This window comes from Melopsittacus undulatus, chromosome 4, assembly GCF_012275295.1.
Source record: "Melopsittacus undulatus isolate bMelUnd1 chromosome 4, bMelUnd1.mat.Z, whole genome shotgun sequence".
In the NCBI taxonomy this organism is placed as follows: Eukaryota; Metazoa; Chordata; class Aves; order Psittaciformes; family Psittaculidae; genus Melopsittacus; species Melopsittacus undulatus.
The window spans coordinates 71559566-71583078 of NC_047530.1; the positions used below are offsets into that span (position 1 = coordinate 71559566).

General features: G+C 36.5%; 1 protein-coding gene across 10 annotated transcripts in view; it reads left to right on the plus strand.

The window, feature by feature from the left end:
- BAZ2B (bromodomain adjacent to zinc finger domain 2B) overlaps nt 1–23513 on the plus strand; it is a 134107-nt gene that overhangs the window by 97659 nt on the left and 12935 nt on the right. For 6 of the 10 annotated variants that reach the window (XM_031053494.2, XM_031053498.2, XM_031053497.2 and 3 more), the window contains 13 exons: nt 1642–1852; nt 2745–2837; nt 2960–3021; nt 3703–3768; nt 4492–4557; nt 5245–5289; nt 6740–6805; nt 11894–12034; nt 12810–13064; nt 13806–14020; nt 15472–15546; nt 20709–20952; nt 22823–22885. In XM_031053494.2, coding sequence (XP_030909354.2) covers nt 1642–1852; nt 2745–2837; nt 2960–3021; nt 3703–3768; nt 4492–4557; nt 5245–5289; nt 6740–6805; nt 11894–12034; nt 12810–13064; nt 13806–14020; nt 15472–15546; nt 20709–20952; nt 22823–22885 — 1602 coding nt within the window. Of the gene's footprint in view, nt 1–1641; nt 1853–2744; nt 2838–2959; nt 3022–3702; nt 3769–4491; nt 4558–5244; nt 5290–5532; nt 5560–6739; nt 6806–11893; nt 12035–12809; nt 13065–13805; nt 14021–15471; nt 15547–20708; nt 20953–22822; nt 22886–23513 lie in introns of all 10 variants that reach the window. The other 4 variants (XM_031053493.2, XM_031053499.2, XM_005153721.3 and 1 more) reach the window with 2 other exon arrangements.

A 23513-nucleotide genomic window follows, 5' to 3' on the forward strand; every position in this document is an offset into this window, starting at 1 on the left:
TTGTGATAAGTTGTAAGACATAACCTAGTGAACTGAAAGTGCTCATCTGTGTGTGCACACCCACTGTGTTGAAGTGGTAGAGGTAACTGCATTAGAAAGTCCTTAGTGATGATGCATTGTACACATACTGTTATCATTCTGAAGAACTTGTTTTTAGGAACAACGCTAATAACAAAGCCCTTTGGAACATCTGTAAACTAAGCATGAGGCGTACTCTTGGGATAGTCTTAACTGGGAGTGATTCAAGCTTCAGAAAAGGTTACTCTGCAGATACAGAAAGCTTCCTTGGAATCTGAACTTGTGATAGCAAAATACCATTTCTTTTTTTGACTCTTATGAAACATTTGTAATTATGAAGGAGGAGCAGAAAGAATTAAAAGAAATTGTCACAATAAGCAAACACGAATGTGGTTTATGGTACAGAAAATGTTATTTCAGTATCTATGTACATATAAATGTGAAAACTTTGGTAATGAAAATGTATTTTTTCTGAACAGATATTTAATTAGTGTGTTTTATAACTTAACAATTTTCATTTTTGCTTTAGCAGACATTTTGAAAATCTTTTTCAAACCTTTTTAAGGCAAATTATGAAGGAGTCCTGAAGGACACCAAGCTTACATTTTTTTTTTCTCTGCATTTTTAAAAAGCTTGGGAAAATTGTAGGAGATATTACAATTCTGAAATACTTGTGTTTGGTCAAACAGGATCAGACAGATTATGCTCCTGTTCCGCTCAGTAGGCACAATAAACTACTTTGTATCAGTTAAATTAAAGCTATTTCCATGTGAGGACTAACTTTGGTATTGTATTAACCAAATATTTCAGTATCTATTTCTGATATTCCACAAAAAACCAGAAGTAACAGTGGAAGAAAGAGTTGACTGTGTTGTTGCATAGCTTGTTTAGTTAGAGAGCATAGTTAACGTAACTTTGAGTTTAGATAGATTTTTTAAAATGTATAAACTTCTGATTGTATCAAGTTAGTGCAGAAATGAATTTTCTTGCAGTGGATGATGGAGAACTGAATTGTACTAAAAAAACCTTCAGGATTAAAATCTGTCTGTGTTTTTTCAACTCAGTTGCTGAGATCTACAGCACTTCTGTGTGTCTGAAAACACACTACTGCAGTTGCTTGCTATGTATGTCAAAATTTCTGTAAACACTAACAGTTGGAAGACAGTGACTTGTAACTTGACACGTTTTTTCATTCACGTTGAGCAGTGGGTTGTGTGAAAGCAGCATAGTTATTTTTTAGTTTACATAATAAGGGAAAATTTATTTCACCTTTTAAGAAGGCTTGAGCAATTTTATTTGATCAGAAATAACCAAAAATAATGCAGTAGTGATACACTTGCTAGGTTGTAACTGTGTACGTCACTGAGTAGTTTTAAAAATCTTGCATAGCAGTACAGTTTACGAAAGGTCATAATGATGAGCTCTCAGTACCTAGCTTCAATGCATCATCAGAGCATTTACTGTGATTGTACCACACAAAGGTACATCACAGCTCTCACAATTTATATATAAAATTTTGAAAAAAAAATCTCTTGCTGTTTATGTTCTCAAGTATCTTAGCTATTTTTCCTTTTTTTTTACTGATGTTTATAATACCTGTTTGTGAAATGTGTCCATTAAAAGGGTGTGCAGTGGTGTCTTCTGAAAGAAGAGGAGGTCATTCCCCGTATCAGAGCTATGGAAGGGCGTAGAGGACGACCACCAAATCCAGACAGACAGCACTCTAGAGAGGAGTCAAGAATGAGAAGGCGCAAAGGCCGACCTCCAAATGTTGGTAGCACTGAATTTCTAGACAACACTGATGCAAAGCTTTTAAGAAAGCTTCAGGCTCAAGGTAATTGTGTTACTGTTTTCACAAGGGGTATCAGTATGTAGAGAGTTAATGCCTCTTCTGAAGAGGAGCAGTGTTTCACTGGGGTACGAGTATACAAAATTTTTATTTTGGAAATTTACCACATGCTTTTATTGAAGCCTTTTGCTTGAGATCAGTAGATGTATATATGATAGAAAGGGAAAAGTGTCTTAAGAGCTTACTCCATAGTTAATTTATTTAGATTTGTAAAATATGAAAAAGCAGACATCCAGTAATCTGGTTACCACTGATATATTTTTAAATTGGCAAAAATTAACAGATCTTTGTTTTTCCTTGTATCAACTCAAACAACAATGGACTTAAAAATTGAGAACACTGAAGTTAACATTTCTGTGAAGGTTTTGGCTGTTCCAGGGAAAACGCTTTCCTTATGAAATCCCTGTAATAAGTAATACCAATGCTGAGAGTAGAACTTCAATATTATCATGTACTGCTGTGTATCAGAGGCATGGTTTTAAATAAACATCAGGTACATGACTTTTGAATTTCAGTTCTTTAGTCCATAAGTGTATGAGGTTTTCTGAATGCATCTAATTCAATATGAAAAATTCTTACAACCCAGGAGTCAGGATCTTTGTTTGAACTTAGACTTAACTTGTCCTTCATGTGCTGACTGTGGACATGTCCGGGTAGCTACGTTGTATTTTGTATTTTGAATGAAACAGCATTACTGCCCTGATACTATCACTTAGGTATTTTTTTCCTCCAAAAATAGTATTTTCTTTTAAATAGCAAATATGCATGTTAATTGCTGCTGTTCTGATATCTTTATGTCATGCAAATGTCTGGAATATGAGTTGCACCTTTATTGTGTGATGGCACTGTTTTTATGAACTCTACTTTTTTTAAACAGAAATAGCTAGGCAAGCAGCACAAATAAAGCTACTGAGAAAACTCCAGAAACAGGAACAAGCTCGAGCTGCCAAAGAAGCGAAAAAACAGCAGGGTAAGTATTAGTTGTGAAAGTTTGTGCATGCTAGCAGTTTATTTTGAAAAGTATTAATGAGAAGTTACCTGCCTCTTGTCATGTTCTGCTGATACTAAATTTTGTGTACTTTTGTTTGTTAGCTATTATGGCAGCTGAAGAAAAGCGAAAACAAAAGGAGCAGATTAAGATAATGAAGCAGCAGGTAAACTTTGTGATTGCTAACTCAGGTCTTAAATACGCTAATTACAAAGCGAGTGTTTTAAATCTTGTTTTAAAGAGCACACGGTGTATATACTTAAAGTTCTTAAACTCCGTAGTTGTGTCAGGACATCCCGATTTTGTCTTGTCGTGATTTAAGCCACCCAACATAAGTAACTGCTTGCCAATATCAGTAAGAAATTAAAAAGCTGTTACTGAAGCACAGGGATGCTGTCTTCCTTTATTTGATTCTGTGAAAACAGTGTTAAGTCTGTTTATGTAAATACTGTAATAGTGTAATTAGCTTCTTGGGTGATTCTGGCTCACTGCAAGTGGTTTTAGGTTGTGCATGATGGATTGTATCTCTGTGTGCCAGTGAATTAATATGTGCTTTTAAACATACAAGTATGGTTAAATGCTGTCATAGCAAATACTTCCAACAATTTAAACATGAGCACCTGTGCATAACTGTTGGTTCCTTCAATGATATACCAGACATCATCTAATACTAGTAAAAATGCTAAACGTACATTATTAAATGAAAACAAATGACTACATAGGGTGTGAGACTTGATGATAAAAAATACATGTATAAACTTGGTAATTTTTTAAAAATACAAATTTACTTTCTCAATATTGATTTTTTTATTTTTATGTTTAATAAATAACTTTCTTCCTCTTATAGGAAAAGATAAAGCGAATCCAACAAATCAGAATGGAGAAAGAACTTCGAGCTCAGCAAATTTTAGAGGTAAAAATGATGGCTCAAACAGGATGTTGACACTTGAAAGGATGTTGTATTTCAATAATCACACATGCAGTTAGGAATGTAACTAAATATAACAGGACTGACAATCTGGACTTCCACAGGCCAGTTCAAACCTATGTCTTAAAGATATTTTTCTTTAAAAAATCTGTATTAACTGTGACCTTTTAACTTGCGCACGTGGGTTCCCAACTTTCTACATACGTAGTGTTGTATTTGCTAAAGTTAATAGCATAGCTATTCTTATGTTGGAAAACAAGTTTGCAGTAACAGGTAATTAAAGTAGTAGCATGCGCTGCTCTGTATGAAGTGCAGTGGATTTAAAATACTATGTTTATATATATTCTAGAATGTACTGGTATACTATTCTAGTTTGCTAATATATTAGCAAAGATAGATTGCTAATTTTCAAGTCTCCGTTCATGGAAAGATTAATGGTGGTCTTTTTGTGGTTTATATTGTTTCTGTGTGTACTTGGTTAATAGCCAGTTGAAGTTATTTTTGAATGGAACTTGGAATTCTGTCTTAATTTTTGAAAAGTGGATTGTGGATTGATTGATTATGAAAGCTGCTTTGAGAAAAAATCTTGTTCCAATGTACATGATATGTAATGATGTTTTGAACTGTTAAAAGCACATAACTGTATTTCTAGTCAGATTATTTTCAAGTTTTGATGGTGCTGTTGTGTGACCTGTTTTGCATGCACAGGCAAAAAAGAAAAAGAAGGAAGAAGCAGCAAATGCCAAATTATTGGAGGCCGAAAAACGAATAAAGGTTAGTTTAGAGGAGCTCTAAAAACAACTATGGTACTGTACATAATACACATTCATGAATAAAAGCAGTAAATTTGAAATATGATTAGCAGATAATGAAACATAAATTGAAACAACATATAAATAGTGTATGATAATAGAAATCATCAGAAATATGATGACGTACATATGATTGTAAAAAAAAGAGAAGTCTGTGCATGTGACATAGGTACATTTATACATACAGACTATATGTCGGGAGACAGCAATTTTTTATGTGCCACTGTGATGAGTTTTACTTTCATGACATTTGGTTTGCGTGACTTAACAGTCCTTATGCAGTAAAATTTCTCACAGTATTCTTTTAAGCATGTCATATTAAAAAACTTTGTTGCTTCTTAACAAGCGTAGTCTTTTCTAGGATGTATGCATTTAAGACTACAAAACTCTTACAAATGTTGGAAAATACAGTGTATATATACGTACTTCTTTTACTGCTTTGGCATTGTTGATATATTTTAACATGGAACTCCCAAGTCAATAGACTTGCTTTCATATATGCTATGTTTACTTCTCTGTGGTCACTTTAGGGGTGGGTGGGAATTAAGAATTTTAATTCAGATGTGCATGCTTTAGTGTGGTAGAAATATACAACTTGGTAAGTAAATTTTGATAGATATTTTAAATATTTTTTTTTCTTTTGTTTAAGGAAAAAGAGATGCGGAGGCAGCAAGCTGTTCTTCTCAAACACCAGGTTTGTATGAGTTTAGTTGACCAAATGGAATGCCAGTTCTGAACTACTACTTAAGCTGTATTGGGGGGGGGAATCTTCAAAATACGCCCTTTTTAAATTTCTGGGTTTGATTCCTGCACAAATTTTCTTTCACCTTATGATTTGTTGCTTTGCTTTGGTATTGGGGTCTTTTGGGGGATTAAAAAGTGGTTTTGTGACTTTGTGATTTCTGTTTCATAATGTTGTGCCAACTCTTTCTACCAGGAGTTGGAGAGGCATAGACTAGATATGGTATGGGTATGTTTATTTTTGTACATCTAACACCGCATTGTGATTTGGTTGTGATATGGTTGTCATAGCAATGCATAAAATGTAGCACTGGCTGCTGTCATATTACATACTGCTGCATGGCTTTACAGCACAGTGCATTGCATACATCTGCTTGTCTTGTCTGTTAAGGAAAAAAAAAAGACATGTCTTGAACATGTATATAAATTGAACATGGCAATAAATAAATGAGGTTTTTAACCAGAAATCTATGTTACTGATGTCCCAATAGGAATTGGACTACTGTATAAAATCAGGGATTAATAAATGCAAAATTAATAGGTAGTCATTTGGATAATTTTTGCAAGCCTTGTCCCATTCACTGGGAATGAATCAGAACATTTTAAATACAATTTGGATTAACCTGTTCTGAAAATCAGAATGATGTCTTTCCTAAGTTTGTAAGGTACTGAGGAAATTAGCTTTCAGACGGCGGTAAATTCGTAATAAGTATACAATGAAACATTAGAATGTAATCCTAGCCTCACTGAATTATATGATAAAATTTCCCTAGACTTTACTGGGGCCAAGATTTATTCCACAGCTTTTCAGGCAAAATCCCCATACTTAATGCTCTATGGTACAGCTCCTTAATGCATTTGGAGTTACTGACATAATTTATTGAGGGACAGCCATCAGTAAATGCAAGTGTTGTTGCGTATATATATGCGCCATCACTAGCTTGGTTGAAACTGATCTAGAGCTGAGAAAATTAATCATATTAATTTGTTGCTAGTTGCAAAAATGTTAGTATTTGCAGTGTTTGAAAATTTCTGCTGAATTGGCTATTGAAGAAATAAATTGCAAGTTCCCTAATAGCAGATGTAAGGTAACTGACCTGTTCCAGCCAACCATTATGCTTTTTGTTCTGCCAGCTTATGAAGGAGCATCACAACTGACCATAAGTAAATCTGTATGCTTCTTTTTTACACTGTCTCCATGTTCATTGCTTTACCTTTTTGCTTTTGATTGTTCCTGTATTTGCTTTCTAAACCTGAACTAAAACATGCACAGACTTGGCCATTCTTGTCCTATATTTAGTATTTATTGTGACTTGTCTATTAATGCTAAATTTGTTACTCAGCTTTTTTACTGATCTGAAAATGTGGATTAGTTTTTTTTCTAATATTACCTGCTTCAATAGGAGCGAGAAAGGAGAAGGCAGCACATGATGCTTATGAAAGCCATGGAAGCACGTAAAAAAGCTGAAGTGAGTATTAATCTCTGAAAGTTTCAACTTTTCATGGTTTTAGTCTGTTGTGATCTGTGGAAGTGTCTTCAATGCACCTGTACATAAAATTTCATTCCTATACATGGCAGTGGCTGGATGAGAAGTAATAAGCACAAACTGAAATACGTGAAATTCTGTTTAAATTTAAGAAAACCTTTCTTACTTTGAGGGTAATGGTTGAATGGAACAGATTGCCCAGGTAGGTTGTGGAGGTGCGACCTGCTGTAGCTGATGCTGCTGATGGGTGTGATGGCAGGAGGATGATGTGACAGCACACACAAGGGGATGGGAACTGTGTGATTTCAGGAGATCCCTTCTGTCATCATTGATTCTGAGCAAGAAGCCAATAGTTGCATAGTCATTTCAGAGTCCTTAGGATTTCCTGGGAAAAAAAAACTTTCTTCTTGTTGTTCACTTGTGTAAGAGTAAGGACTTTATCATACTGACTTGTCAGATTATCTAAAAAAAAGTACATAATGGAATAGCATTGATGATAAAACCAGAACTGTACTGTATGATTGATGAAACTTTCATTAGACCATGGTAAACTAATTTACATCTTAATTAATCTGGAGGCTGTCTTAATTTTTAACCCTGATATTATCTTTAGTGGGATTATCAGTGCAAGAACATAATTGCTAACTTCTTAAACCTTACTTTATACATATCTCTATATCCTGAGACACTTAATCTCTCTATCTTGAGACTTTTCTAAATAAAGATAGCTAAGAAATTGAAATAAAATAACCATCATTATAGCATATAGTTGACAAAGAAATTGTTTTCTTTGACAGCCTCTTTTCTTAGGTATGCTCCTAAATTTAAATGAAAATGACAGTCCAAAAGAAAAAATGAATAATACCTCAGTGCAAGGAAGAATTTCAGGGTTAATTCTTAATTAAGCTGACTAGAAAAGGTGCCCACCTAGATTTCTTGTTTTTAAAGAGAGATGGACTCATGGATGGGTGATGACTGGGGTCTGTCTTGGTGTCCTTGGTTCAGCAGTAGCAGTTACTTTTCTCCTTAGTAGCTGGTGCATTCCTGTGTTTTTGGCTTTCAGCCTGGGAACAATGCTGATAACACAGATGATTTTAATTGTTACTCAGTAATGTTTACTGTGACCAAGGACTTTGTGAATCTCATGCTGTGCCAGGGAGGAGGGAAAGCCGGGAGGAAGCAGAGATGGGACACCTGACCCAAACTAGTCAAAGGGGTATTCTATATCACAGCACGTCCTGCCCACTATATAAATTGGGGACAGTTACCCAGAAGGGCTAGGTCGCTGCTTGGGTTGGGCTGGCTGTCGGTCGGTGGGTGGTGAGCAGTTGTATTCTCTTCCCTTGTTATTTCCCTTATTATTATTGGTGGTAGCAATAGTGGTTTTGTGTTATACCTTAGTTACTGGACTGTTCTCATCTCAACCCATGGGAGTTACATTCTTTTGATTCTCCTCCCTATCCCTCCAGGAGTGGGAGCAGGGAGGGAGGCAGAAAGGAGGGGAGTGAGCAAGTGACTGCATTGTTCTGAGTTACCAGCTGGGCTTAAACCATGACACTTGGTCACACCAATGATGAACTAGTTAAGTTTCAAATCATTAGTGATAGGAGAAAAACCACCTGCAAGACTTCAACCCATGATATGGGAATAGCAGACTTACAGCTGCTGAAGGAGGTAGTTAGGAAGGTCCCCATGGAATCTGTTTTTGATGGTAGTGGGGTACATGGAAGCTGCTCACTTTTAAGAGCTGTCGCTTAAGAGCGCAGGAGCAGGCAACTCTAAATTGTGGGAAGTCAAGCAAGAAGGGCAGAAGACCGGCTTCGCTGCAGGGATCTTCTACAACTTAGGTTCTGGAAGAAGGATAGGTGACGTGGGAGGACTATTGGGATGCTGTTTGCCACTGTAGGAAGAAAATTTGGGTGGCCAAAGCTCAATTAAAGTTCAGGCTGGCTAGTACTGTGAAGGACAATGAAAAGGGCTTTCTAAAAGTTGTTAACAGCAAAAAGGAGAAACAGAGATAACATTGGTTCATTACTTGATGTGGTTGGTCACCTCACAAATAAGGATATAGAAAAAGCAGAGATGTTGTATTTGTCTTTAACACCATGATGTGCCCTAGGACCCCTGGAGCCCAGTGACAGAAGGCCATGACTGGGGTAGGGGTGTGATAAAGTCCCAGCTGACTCTGAGCATGTTGGAGACTTGCTGTTCCAGCTGGGTGCATGTAAGTCTATGTCACATGGTGCAGTTCATCCCAGGGTACTGAGAGGTTACTGCAGTACCTCTTTCTGTTATTTTTCAATGACATTGGAAATCTGGAGAGGCCCCAGTCAACTAGAAGCTGGCAAATGATGTCCCAGTTTTTAAGAAGGGAAGGAAGGAAGATCTTATCTCACTTCAGTGCCTCGTAAAAGGTTATTCTGGGAGTTACTGAAAAACATATCAGAGACATTGCAGTCATTGGCCATAGTCAGCATGTGTTCATGGAGAGAAAGACCTGCTTAACTGGCTGAATTTCCTTTTATGACAAGGTCACCCATCTAGTTGACAAACAGAAGTCAGTATATGTGTATGCAGGTTTTAATTTTTAGCAAAGCTTTTGATGCTATGTCTCACAGTATCCTTCTGGACAACATGTCCAGCGTACAGCTGGACAAGTGCATAATATGTTGGGTGAACAATTATCTCATGGACGGGGTTCAGAGAATTCTAATAAGTATGGTGGCATCACACTGGTGGCCAGTCAGCAGTGGGGGCTCAATTTTAGGGCCAGTGCTCTTTAATGTTCTCATAAATTGTCTGGATGCAGGAGCTGAATATACATTAACTATGTTTGCTGATGATACAAAACTAGGAGGAGCTGCGGACTCCCTTGATGGTGCAGACACCTTATAGAGTGTTCTGGACAGAACTAGAGGACTGAGCAATCACCTGCCATTTGATATTCAACAAAAGCAAGTGTCAGATTCTCCACCTGGGATGGGGTAGTCCTGGTTATATGTACAAATTGGGGGGTGGAGAGGCTGGGGACAGCCCTGCAGAAAGAAATGTAGGAGTTTGGGTTGATGGCAGTTTGAATATGTACCACCAGTGTGCCTTTGCAGCCAAAAGAGCCAATTGTGTCCTGGGGTGCATCAACCACAGATTCACTAGCCTGTTGTGTGGGTGCAGTGGTGCAGCCCCACATTGGGTACTGTGTACAGGTTTTATGCATCTCAATATAAGAAGGACATAAAACCATTAGAGTGTGTCTAGAAGAGGATGAGCAAGATGGTGAATGATCTCGAGGGCAAGACTTCTTAGGAGTGGCTGAGGTCACTTGGTTTGTGCAGCCTGTAGAAGAAAAGGCTGAGGGGGGACCTAATTGCCCCTTCCTTGAGGGGGGCAGCAGGCTGAATGGCTGATAGTCTGATCCAGTGTTGTAATGATATTCTTACTCTATTATAAATCAAATAGTAAATATTTATTGCAGCTAGTAAGCTTAGCATAGTTAAGGTTTGAATTTTTTATTATAACTGTAAATTAGTATGTTGGCACTTAAATATTCATATGTACTTCTCTTGTTTCTGTCTGACATAGAGTTTCTGTTTGTCAAAAAGAAGTTGTAGGAAATGGCAGTTGTCTTTGAGACCTTGACATAGGTTAAGATGCAAGGCAGTGGACCATTTAAAAAGCAAGTCAGGGAGTATTTTCCATTTTAAAATAAATTTACTGATTTTGTGTGCTGCTTTAGAGTATTGTGATTTTTTCATGCAAGGTGTGTGCTGTTAAAGAGAGAAAACCATGGTTAAGCTGCATCCCCCTTATGAAACCATCACATATATGAGCGCCTGTGTTGTCAGTACAGAGTGCTTGCACAGTCACAAAGCAGCCGTTGGGCAGATAGGTAATTCTGTACATGACCACTATTTTTTTTTTTTTTTGCCAGTTAATGCCATTCTATAAATGCAGATGAGTCCTGACTGCGAGTTATGCGAAGTTTGGTAGTAATGAACTGAAGAGACTGGGGTGACCTCTTAAGCTGACAGAGTAATTGGGAGTTATTCTGAATGACATGTATCAGCTTAGTTTGGATCTTTAGCTCTTCTGTGTCCACAGGTGAAAAGGACCTGTAGTGTCTTCACCTGTTGTCAGGTTCTTAGGTCATGGCAGTCACACACACATAGGTTTGTGTTTGTGCACACAGTTCCCTGATCTAATGAGGTAGCATTGGTATATGACAGATTCCATGCATGGTTTCTTAATACTTTGCCTTCAATGTTAGTTGCATAGAGGTGGGCAATGAGTTGTGTGAGCAGGACAGCATATCAAAAGCAGACATGTAACAGCATAACCCCAGGAGTCTGGGATGAGAAAGGCAATGGGAGCTCCAGATTGAGCAGCAGCCCTAGCAGGTTAGAGAGGCAGAGTTCATATAGTATTCTGTGGAACATCAGTGTAGAGGGTGTTGGGAGAGAAAAATAATGAATGTTTGGCTTCTCACTTGATTATCCCTGTATTCCTGTTGTACAGAGTAAGATATTAATGACTGTTAGATTTTCATATGGCATACTAAGTATGTGGTAGCTCAAGGCCAGGAGCTATGTGTCATGAAAAGATCAGTTGTGTTTTGTAAGCTGTTCATATCCAGAATATGTCTAATGGGAGTTTTTAAATCGTGTGTTGTCTGGAGAGGTTTTTCCAACTACTACTTTTTTGAGTGGTCTCTACTTTTAGCCAGATGAGTATTGATGATACTAGTGTGTAAGTGGGGCCTTTAAAATTGAAGTGTATGCCTTGAGTGTATGGCAGCTCTTTACTCAGTCATCTTTGTGAAATGATTTTCCACAGAATCCTACATAATACCTATTTCCATGTGGAGAGGAGGGAAAAAAAAGTGAATCTTAGATTTGCTCACAAATTCTATGATTTTGTTCTATTTCTGTAGTTTCCCCTTTCCCTTTACTTGAATGCAGGTTCCTTAATGCTGTGGTAATTATTGAGATTACGTAAGTAGTGCTTTTCACATTCTTAAATTGTTCTATTGTAAGTACAAGACTTTTATTTTCTACCTTCTTAATTCTATTTAAGGAAAAAGAGCGATTAAAGCAAGAGAAACGCGATGAAAAAAGATTAAATAAAGAACGCAAACTGGAACAACGCAGGTTGGAATTAGAAATGGCAAAGGAACTAAAGAAACCTAATGAAGATATGTGCTTAGCAGACCAGAAGGTAATCGTAGTAATGTAAACTTACTTTCTTGATTCTTGTTTTTGTATTCCGCCACTGTGACAGTAACTTTTATTCTCTTGCAGTCACTTCAGAGCATTCAGGTATTGGTCTAGATAACTATTTAAAGTATATGCAAATACAAGATACTACAAACACTGAAATAGAATATGTTTTGTTCATTAAAAGTGATTTGTTGAAAAGTGACCTGCTTCCCAAAAAGTTCTTGCATTGATTGCTTAAAAAATAAATCTATTACACTATGACTTCTCTTTACAGCAGGAACATGCATCATGTCTCAGTTCATAGGCACTACATATGCGTTTCTCATACTTGCAACTATTCTAAACTGCTGTGCAAAACAGTTACTCTCCCAGTCTTCTGTGTTCATAGTTCTTGTCCTTCAGGACTCCACATACCTCAGCTTCGAGCTCTCTCTGTTCCAGAGAATTCCCTTCCCTATGTCCCCCAAGTATTTTTATACCACCTTACGTAGTATTTTAGCTCAGAATAGAGCCAGAGAGCGTCTCCTGGCCAAAAGTAAGTATTTACTAATATCTTCCTTCCTGTAATATATGAAAAGGTAAATATGCTTCAGCTTTAACTTAAACTTACTGATGGGAATGTAAGGGAGCAGCTTCTCTATAGCGTTTACCTTTCTAGCATTGTCATGCTGTAGGTCATATGGAAGTATCAGATTATTTCCTTAGCTAGTACCAAAAAAGTCTTCTTTTGAAATAAATGCTATTGATTTTTTTTTTTTACTTTTACTTTTCAGCCTTTGCCAGAGTTGCCTCGCATCCCAGGCCTTGTTCTCAGTGGAAGCACATTTTCCGATTGTCTCATGGTAGTGCAGTTCCTACGTAACTTTGGTAAAGTTCTTGGATTTGATGTGAATGTGGATGTCCCTTCCCTGAGCGTTCTTCAAGAGGGTTTGCTAAACATAGGTGACAGCATGGGAGAAGTACAAGACTTGCTAGTAAAGCTTGTCTCTGCGGCTGTTTGTGATCCAGGACTTGTTACAGGTTATAAGGTAAAAAAAAAAAAAAGTAAAATTTGTAGTAAACACCCTGTGTTTATGAATACGTTCTTCATAATGCATCTTTGACACCCCTCTGTTTGCATTTGGATTCTCTTTCCTAATTCTTCTCTTTGCTGTCACTGTTCTAATGTTATTCAAAGACAATCTGTGCTCTGTAAGCCTTCCCAGAAGTTTTATATTTCTGGGCATTTCCACTACCCCCCCATTTTTATTTGGACCTCTTGGAGGGTAGTATTACATCTGCTGCCATGTCTTTTATGCCACTTCCACCCCCTATTTTTACCCTCTTTCATTTTTACCCTTGTGTTATATTCTCAGTGAATCTTGCTGTTTTCTTTCTCCAACGTCTGCTGTCTACATCAAAACTCTGATATATTCATGTTTCTCTTTCTTTGTTATCATACTTTTTTGAGCCAACATAGCTCTTGTCTACTACAGAATTCTACATAGCATGATTGTAGAAAACAGTATTCGTCAAGTTCCAGTGCACCTTTTTTATTTAACTTATTTCATTAATATTATCTCTGTTCTTAAAAACTTAGTGGTGAAGACATTTTAGTTTATTAGTGTAATCAAGATTTGCATTTGAATAATTTTAAAGAAAAAATTTTGATTTAGAGTCCTTATGTAAAAATGCATACAAACCCATCCCACTGTTTTATAAACATATAGCCTGCAGAGGAAAATAATATCTTAAGATGTGATTGCTTGAAATGTTTTTATTCTTTTTAGGCTAAAACTATTCTTGGGGAACACTTACTGAATGTTGGTATCAATAGAGATAATGTGTCCGAGATTCTGCAGATATTCATGGAGGCTCACTGTGGGCAAACTGAGCTGACTGAGAGCTTGAAGACAAAAGCTTTTCAAGCACATACTCCAGCTCAGAAAGCATCAATATTTGCTTTTCTTGTCAATGAGTTAGCATGCAGCAAAAGTGTAGTAAGGTAAGATTTTTCAGAAACAGGTCTGTAAAAACTATAAAATTGTTATCGTTCAAGATTACTGTATACACTGTGTTCTGTTTCTTGATGTTCTTGTAAGGAAAGATGAAGTTTTCTATGTTACTGTACTGCTTCTTAACCATTATGTACTTCTGATATGATGCAAGAGTGGAACTTTTCCATGTTTGATCTGTAAGTTTATTTTCAAAGCTTGCATCAAATTTTTTCCAGCTATTTTGGGAGAAGGAGATGAGATTGACTGCAAAGAAATTTACTAGAGGTTCTACGGAATAATAATTCACAAGAGTTGTAAAAGTCTTCTACAGTACTATTTTTCTTGGGTTTTTTTGTTGTCTTTTTTTTTTTGTTTGTTTGGTTTGGGGTTGGGTTTTTTTTGTGTGTTTTTTAAAAAGATCTCTTTTGTCCAGATACTTCAGTGTCATAAGCTGATGTGGCAAGCCTGATTTATCATAGTAGTAATTTGAGAAAACTCATACCTCATTTGTGGTCAGTAATATATAGCATTTGATAACTTTAAAAACCACTATGTTCATCAACTTTTTAAAACCCAACAATGTGCAATAAAAACTTGGGAAGTGCCTGTCTTTGGGATACCTATACTTCCATATACTTACTGTGGTAAAGTCTTTTATCATTTAATTGAGCTGTTTTGTTCCCTGGTGATTTCTGCTGCTTTTGTGATATTGTGCTGCAAAAGCAATCAGGGTTGTTGTATAACCAAGAGTGACAGAGATGCTTCATATTTTGCAAAGTTGAAGAATAGCAGAAGTGGGCAGTGGAAGTGCAGTGCATGTACTGTGGAAGAGGGTTGATGTGCATTAATCAAATCCCTCATAGTAAGAAACTTTATCTTATTACATGTTATGAAGTGTTAAGTCAGATTTGTAGAAACGATTATTCAGAACTTTATTTTCTGTATTTTCATCATTAAAACAACTATGACCTGTTAAATTGTTAAGACTGGGATATTTCAGAAGTGAATCGTCACTGCAATGAAGCACTTTTATGTGTTCTTCAATGTCTTCAGTGGAAAGTGAACATTAGTTTGTAGATCATGTGGATCCTAGTTAGAATACCATAGATGTACCAGTGATAACTTTGCAGCTGAGAGCTAGCTGCTTAGTAGCAAATACTGTTTTATGGAGGCTTGACATTGAATTAGAGCTATTGAAAGAAATGTCAAATTCTTTGAATGACTTGCTTCTTATGGAAGGAAAGCTTATGTGATACTGTGAATAAAGATCGCCTCGCATAGGTACAGCAGTACACTAAATTGCATTCCTAGTATTGGAATTTCCTGGCTTTAAAAATATTTATTTTGAATTTTAAACATTTCTCTAACATAATTCTTTGAGACAAAGTATCTGTACATAAATGTCTGTCAGAAAAAGGTATGCAAGTTCACCATTGATGGATTATTTTGTCTTTGACAGTGAAATTGATAAAAACATTGATTACATGTCAAACTTAAGGAGAGATAAATGGATGGTTGAAGGCAAACTTCGGAAGTAAGTTTTGTTTCCTTAAGTATTACGATATATTGCTTTTTTGCATTTAGATATGCTGCTATGTAGGCAATTGGTTCAGAGGATGAAGTTAGCTGACACAATTACGGGTTCACCAAGAAATTGGTAACTGAACTGTTTAATTAAGGTGGATGCAGATTTAGAATGTGCAGTGCCAGTCTTTGACGTTCTGTGAAAGATCCGTGAGACTCAGAGGGTTAGTGTCCCTCAGAATTGGAGCAAAGTCCATTTTGTATTCCTTGATAGAAGGTAAAGGTTTTTTTTTTAATTGGAGTATTACAGGAGCTCTCAAATCACTGCTGATGTTATCAGAGTTTATTTGGAGCTACCATAATTACCAGTGTTCATTCTGTAAGATGTTTTAAGATGATGTGATTTTCATGCAACATTTACCAATCAAATTTTGTTAATTTATATTATGTAACCATAGTATTTCCCATCTGTCAGTGTTGCGTTGTTCCCTATAACTAGAGATCATATATAGAATGAAAACTTTGAGACATTTTTTTATATTTCTGTTTAAGGTAATATTGGAACTTTTAAAGGGTTGTCAGTTTCATACCCACTGTTCCCCAATCCTACAAGACAAAATTCCATACAGCAAGCATACTGGCTCCAACTACCAGGAAGCTAGAAGGCATAAAGCTGATGAATCACAGGGGGTAAAAATATATGGCCAGACTCTACTTTCTGGTTTTTTTTTTCTTTTGTCATCTTCTCACTAGGAACGGTGAATCCTTTCTTAGTCTTTGCTTTAGGTACTTGTGTTTCTAATCTCCTGTCTCCCTTTTTTCCCTTTAATATATCTCAGAAGGAAGAAGGAAAGAAGTAAAGAAGAAGGACAAGAGGGAGGCAGGGGAAAAATTAGACTAGTAAAAAGAAATTCTCTGCTAATACTGTAGATTATGATCTGCACAGGGTTAATGTATTTTATCTTTTGGGAGAATCCAAATACCTTTTCCTGTCTTCATCTGTGTCCCCTCTAGAGGGTACAGTTTAAAAACTGTTTCTGAAGTTGTAATGTAGCCAACTGTCTATTAGTGGAATGGAACCCTTACCTATCTGTCTCCTTAGGGACTGCTCAGCTTTTCTCTCCCTCCATTGAACTGTAAGTACTTGTAGATGTAGGATCCTCCCTTTTCCTTATAATCTCTGTTTTCTTCCCTTTCAAATAGTGGGCATAAATACCCTGAAGTCCCAAGCCCCCTCTTCCTTCCTAGTAATTTCTCCATGTCTTGGGTTTCCCCCAAAGTGTGGATTTCAGGTTGCAGTAGTGCTGTCTTTATATTCAAGCATAAGTAATGTGGAAGTGCTCAGCAGCATTATTCTTCAGCTGCTTTGAATTCACTGCACTTGATTCAATCATCTTTCATCTTTGGTTCAAAATCTTCTGGTTTTCCACAGTTTTCCTGATGAGCCCTAAGAAGCTTTTTGGAAGAGCCTTCTTTGATCAGTTTTAGACAATGCTTTCTTCCTATTATGTCAGTTGGTGTTTGACATGAACTCTCAGAACTGTTCTGGGGCTTCGCTGAATAGAATCTGTCCATTTCAGTCTTCTGTTTGGTCTTTTTTTTTATTGCTTCCAGAGTTTATTCTTTCCCGTGTTATCATCCCCATCCATTTGAAAACTCAGTCTAGTTTTTAAGCATCCAAATCCCAGACAGTTTTGCATAAGAGTATCTGGACCACTTGCTGTGTGCTCAATGGATGTGCTCTTTTCACATACGTACAGACCTTGACAAGACCCTCAGCACCAAGCCCATCATGTGTGGGAAGTGCACAGTGGTAGAACAATGGATGCAGAGCAATGGGTTTATTTCTTCTCAGTTTGCCAGTGTTTCTTGTGGTAAATCTTCATACCACTGTGTCCAGACTGTCTTGAACTCTTTGAGGTTTTTTACAATATCCTCTACTGGATTTCAGGGACAGCAGGAGGGAAGGGGATAAAAAAACCCCCCCAAACAAACCACCTGTGTTTGTAAGATAGAAAAAGCAACATTAAAACCCCAGATTGGAAAGAGGAATCATTGTGTAAAAGCCTATAGGGATGCTCTTTTTATAAACAAACAACTCTGTTGTTTGTTTTTGTTTGTTTGTTTTTGTTTATTTATTACTTTGGTGTTGGGGGTTGTTATTGTTTTTGGGTTTTTTTGGGGGGAGGGTTTGTTCCTCTCAAAGACACCAAACCAACATTTTTTTTTTAAAGTGTAATATATATGGTTGGAAATTGAATTCTGAGCTGCCAGGACTGATTCTGGTAGGCTTGATGGTCTGTGATGGGTTGCATCTTATTCCTTCTCTGTCATATTTAGATGTGAATCTTGATACTAATTTGTATTTTTGTAAAGGCATCTGTCTCATACAATTCTTTCTTTGTGCTTACTGTATCCCAGTTACAGTCAGAAGGCTCATATGAGATGATTCAGTTTTGTTTTTTTTTTTAACTAGGTAATCATAATCTCAGCATCTCCTTTTCCATTACATGTCTTCTCCTTGGCACTTTTTTTTTTGTAGTTTGATCAGTATAAAAAGGGATAAAATGAAATATAGCTACTTGAAGGATTAGGTACTATCTGTTTCTTTAAAAGACCCACAGTACTGCAGAACAAGGTTTTTCCCTTCAGTGGTGTTCTTTTTAAGATGCCAGTATTATGGCATGCTCCATGTAAGTTTATTTCTTTCCAATGAGGCTATCTCAACTGTAAATGATGATTGCATATCAAAAGCAGTGTTACATAAGGGGACAAATTTTCATCCCACGTTTGGGCAGGAGGTGGTAACGTTGATTTGGGAAGGTTTTATTTTTTGAGATGCAGGCTGAAGTAAGTTAAAGTCGCTTATTATTTGTGTGCAAAAATTATAAGGAAGGCATGAGAATTAAGTCAAAAGTTGAATTTTTGTGTGGCTTAAGCCACACATCTGGTTATCTGATGTGCCACCTACTCTTCTTGGAAGCCAGTAGACTTTATAATTTTCTCAATAGTTGCAGATGTCACTTTAGTGTATATGTGAAAGTGAGAAAGATGAAACAGTTTTCTGAGTGAAGGCTTTCTTCCCTCAGTGAGCCATATGTCTAAGTAGCAGCAGGAAAAGTATGCTACCCTTTGAAATACCTGGACAGTATTTAAGTTACTCTCTTATTGGGTTCTGTCTCTACACTTGTTTGAATACAGACTGCTGCCTTCTTATGGTGCTATTAAAAGAGAGCATCTGTGATTCATCTTCATCCTCACAATTTTTCATGCAGCCTTCCTTTAGTGCTTGACAGCATTATGTCTCTTATTTTTGCTTTCAGCAAAAGTAGCTTTTTCTCTTCTTCTCATTTCTTTTAGATATATGAAAGATGTGTTTTCTGGTTGTTGCACTTTCACCTGCCAGCTTTATTATTGAATTGTCTTCAAGATAATTTTAGTCTAACTTGTCTCCAAAATTGTCTTGCAGCAGACAATCCAATCATTGACTAGTGGCTTTGCTGGGGAGTTAATTCCTGTATATAGACAGGAATTTCCAGTCCACATGAAGCGGATTTGATGGTTTGAAGTTGTCTTCATAAAAAGGAAATTTTTGTCTAGAAAACTTAACTCAGTGGAAGCCTAAAGTAGTATTTATGCTCAGCCATGCTAAGGCTCTTTGCACCAGACCTGAAAATGTTACTTGCTTCAAATTCACCAGAAGGCCTGAGAATTGTTTTTTTTTTTTAATTAAAAAGAACAGCAACAAAAATTGGTTGCTAAAATAGCTAAAAATTCGTTTGTATTAGAAAAATAACATAGATCTTTCTAAATTCTCCAGTGGATTAGCCACTTCATATAAAACAAGCAACCAACCAACCAAAAAAATACCCAAACCACAAAAAAAAACACCCCACCAAAAATAACAAACCACACACACAATAAAGCCCCAGGCCAACTGTTTTCAAGCAAACGAAGTCCCCTTGATGATTTCTTGCTACCAGTCTTTTTAAAAAGTGCTGCTACCAATGGAGCAGTGACAGCTTCATTTAAATCTGTGCTGTTGCGTACTGGCTTTGTATGTTGATATTTAGAAGGCTGATGTGTTTGTCTGTATGTCCAGAAGCCAATACTTCTACAGCACTTGCCATACTTGTAGCCACTTGCTGTATGGAATATTGTTTTGTAGGATGGGAAGAGAGAGAAGTAAGACAAGGAAAAATTACGTACTGGTAATTGTGTTTGTCGTTATCGTTCTACTTTTCCCATCCTACCTTCTTCCAGTCATCTCTTCCAAAAATCTTTGTCTTTTCTACACGTTTATGAATCTCTTCTGAGACAGTTGCATTTTTGGTCTGCATTACAAGTGACTGGTTAGGGCTGGCTATTTACTTACACCTCCTGTGGTTCAGCATGTTTGCCTGCTAGCTCCCCGATAGGTGGAACTATAATTTTTGCTGTGTGGAATCTTGTCTTATAGGGGTTTTATAGAAGAAGAAGGTCTACTACAACCATAATTACTGGTATGTAAGTTTCCCTTTTCTTTTATAAAAGGAAAAATGAGAGTTTGAGTAATCTCCTAGTAGCTTAGGCAGCTCAAATTTCTCAGAAAAGAAAGTATGCCCCAGAAAAAGAGGTCAGCCAAGGGACTAAAGTCAAATAATAATACTAAATTAAAAATGCGTAAGATTATGAAAAGGAAAAAAATTAAAAAAATAAATATTTTAAACCAACTATGCTGGTGCCATGCAAATGTAAACAGTTCCATTTTTCAGTTGAGGATTTTTGCCTTTCTCCTTTTCCCCACCCCAGACACAGATATTTTATGATCATATTCTTAAATGCGTTAAACCAAAGATAGAGAAGTTGAAATGGTTCTTCCTTATAATTGTCTTTCTGACTCTCCAAAATCCCTCTTCTGTTTCATTTCTTCTGAACAGTTGTGCAGTAAAATTCACCCGGGAGAAACAGAAATTCTACTCAGAACTGAGTAAAAGGTTTAAGTGGTTTCATTACGCGAATTTTTCTTACTGACTAATGGCAATAAATACCGAGAAAATACGATGTCATATTTAGAACTGAAGAGCTAATTTGAATCTAAAATATATGATTTACTTTCAGTCACGTAGGAAGAAAGGTATGTTTATGCTAGAGACATACTCCATAATTTCACCCCTTGTCATGTGTTTCAAGGCTTAGAATCATTCATGCAAAAAAAACTGGCAAAAGAGATGCTACAGGAGGTGGAGACATAGGAGAGGAGCAGCACTCTTTGGAAACACCAGCACCAGGCCGCAAACGCAGACGAAAGGGAGGGGACAGTGATTATGATGATGATGATGATGATGACAGTGATGATCAGGCAGATGAGGATGATGAGGATGAAGAGGACAAAGAAGATAAAAAAGGAAAGAAGGCAGAAGTTTGTGAGGATGAGGTGGGAGATTTTAAATATAATGAAACTTAACCAGTAAATTAAAACTTAGCTTCCGTTTCTCTGCAGTATGGCACTGCTTCCCCAAAAATCTGACAGTAAAAAAGGAAGAATAACTTATCTCCAGTATTTTTGGATTTGTGGAATAAGTTTGTTTTCCAGATATTTTTCCCCCCCTTTTTTTTTTGGCGGGGGGGCTATTATAATCTGGGTGGTGGTGTTTTTGTTGTGGTGGTTTGTTTTTTCCTGCTTACTTGTCTTAATTTTGTTGAAGTTCTGAAGTACCAGATCCAGAGAGATACACTTTTGTTAGCAAATAAACATAACTGTTATTTTCTCTTAGGAGAATAAAGGTCTATTATTATTAGACTAGTTAACAAAGTATGAAAGAAGTGTAAAGTTATCTATTATAAAGCTTACCTTTGACCTTCCTGTGTTGGTTCTTTTTTCATGACTTTTATAGAGTAGTCACTGCCCAACTGCATTTGATCACAAGATAATTAATTTTATTAGTCAGTATCAGATAAGATACAGGAAGGATCACTAAAACTTTTTTAGCTTGTTAAGCTGAATTGCATCTACGATAGTAAAAAAATTATTTATTTTATTTTAATATAGAAGTGTTACAGACCTGTAAGATGCACTGTAGAACTCTAGAATTCTCTCCTGGATGAAACCTGGTAAAGGAGTCAGGCAGTACTGAGCACTAGATTTTAGTGTGCTGAGTGTTGGATTATTTGTTAGGAAATAATCCATTTATGCAGGGTTATTGAAGTTCAGAGTAAGGTTTTATGGGTGTGGTGGATGTGGCTGCTTGAGCAATGCATCTGTACAACATGGTATGTGAACTACAGTCTTCACAAACACTATTCATTAGACACAACTGATTTCTAGCCCTTTGTGCTATCTTTCTGGATTTATTTTACATACTGTAATGTGTATGAATTTAAGAGAATACCTTAGAGGTATAACACAAAGCTCCAAAAAATGCGTATTTCCAAATTAAAAATAAGTAATATTTTGGTTCCATGTAATACAGTCTCTGTTTTGGTGCACTGGGCATTTCGTAGACAAAAAGTCCTGGAACTCCAGTGGCGACAGAAGTTCATTGCATTCGTGCTGTATGTATATGTTATTTCTGAAGACTTCACTCTGGTGCACTCTTAGCTAAAAAATACGACACCAGTATCTTCTGATGCAAGCGACTGGTAGCTCCTAGGATTTTGGTTGTATTCTGTTGGAAGCTTACTGTTACCCCAAAGACTTTCTTGAACTAAATTAAAACTCTCTTCATGGAAATGACTGTCATTTTTAAACTGTGTCAAGAAGGAGGACACTATAGACATGGTTGCATTTCTCTTCAGAGATTAGCAAGATTAATACTGGAACTTCTATAGGAGACTTGTAATTTAAAATGGATCTACAGTTTCTTGTAGACATTGGAATAAAATGAGCGAAGACTAATAAGATTTTAACAGATTCTGTTATTTCATGCATGAAAACCATGTACAAATTAATTTGAATATCTGAAAAGCTTCCTAGAAACTAAAGATTAGATTTTGATAGTCCTAAGTGTTCATGCAGAAAGTGAATTATTTCTTCCAGAAAAAGAATGTTTTCAAGTGAACATTTGGCCACAAGCTTTCTCCTTTGTGTGGATCTGGGATGGTTTGGAAAGATTCAGTATATATCTTTTTCCAGTTATGTTGTTCCTAGTCAAATATATTAAAGAAGCACGAAGTTTGAAGGTTTTTACCCTTAGAATTTACCTCTCATTTTGTGGTACATCTTTTAACTGTAATATTAGTAAGACATGGCAGTGTGATTTTATCCTGAAATAAATTTGGCATGATAATGTATTTGGTGCTTACAGGATGATGGGGACCAGACAGCAAGTGTTGAAGAACTAGAGAAGCAGATTGAAAAACTAGCAAAGGTGAGGGGTCATTTGTCTTTACACTATGGCTTTGATCACTGGGTGTCATGAGTTAGAATGTTATCAGTAATTTTCAATGCTCCAACTTAATTGAAATAAGGGTCAGCTCTGGTTTCATGAAAAGATGAATAATGCTACTGAATTGTGAAGTTAGTCTAGTGGCACTAAGTTGTTATGACCGGAAAGACAATTATAAAGCTCTTGATAATGTATTTGCACAACTCAGAATAAAGAGTAATATATTTTTTTATCCAGACCTAATTGATGTACTTTTGTTTGTTGATCTTAGAAGGTGAGGGTAAATTTTGTGTACTAGAAGAAATTACTTTTGTGTTATACAAATGATTGCAGTACTCATTCCCTCCTACAGTTGGCTAACTTCTGCAACCACGTTCCAGGCTGACACAGGGAGCTATCTTTGCTTCAGATTTTGAAAGAAGAAACAGTGCAATAGGAAGAGAAATGTAAATGAGAGAGAAAGAGAATGTAGTAGATGGGATACTCATGGCCCATGCTTTTACTCTTCTTACTAAAAAATTTGTCATTTAAGACTTTGTTTCCTGGTTTCTTTCACATTGCAAATTGCAATAAGTTAACAATTCAGACTTAACCCTGACTTCCTGCAGTG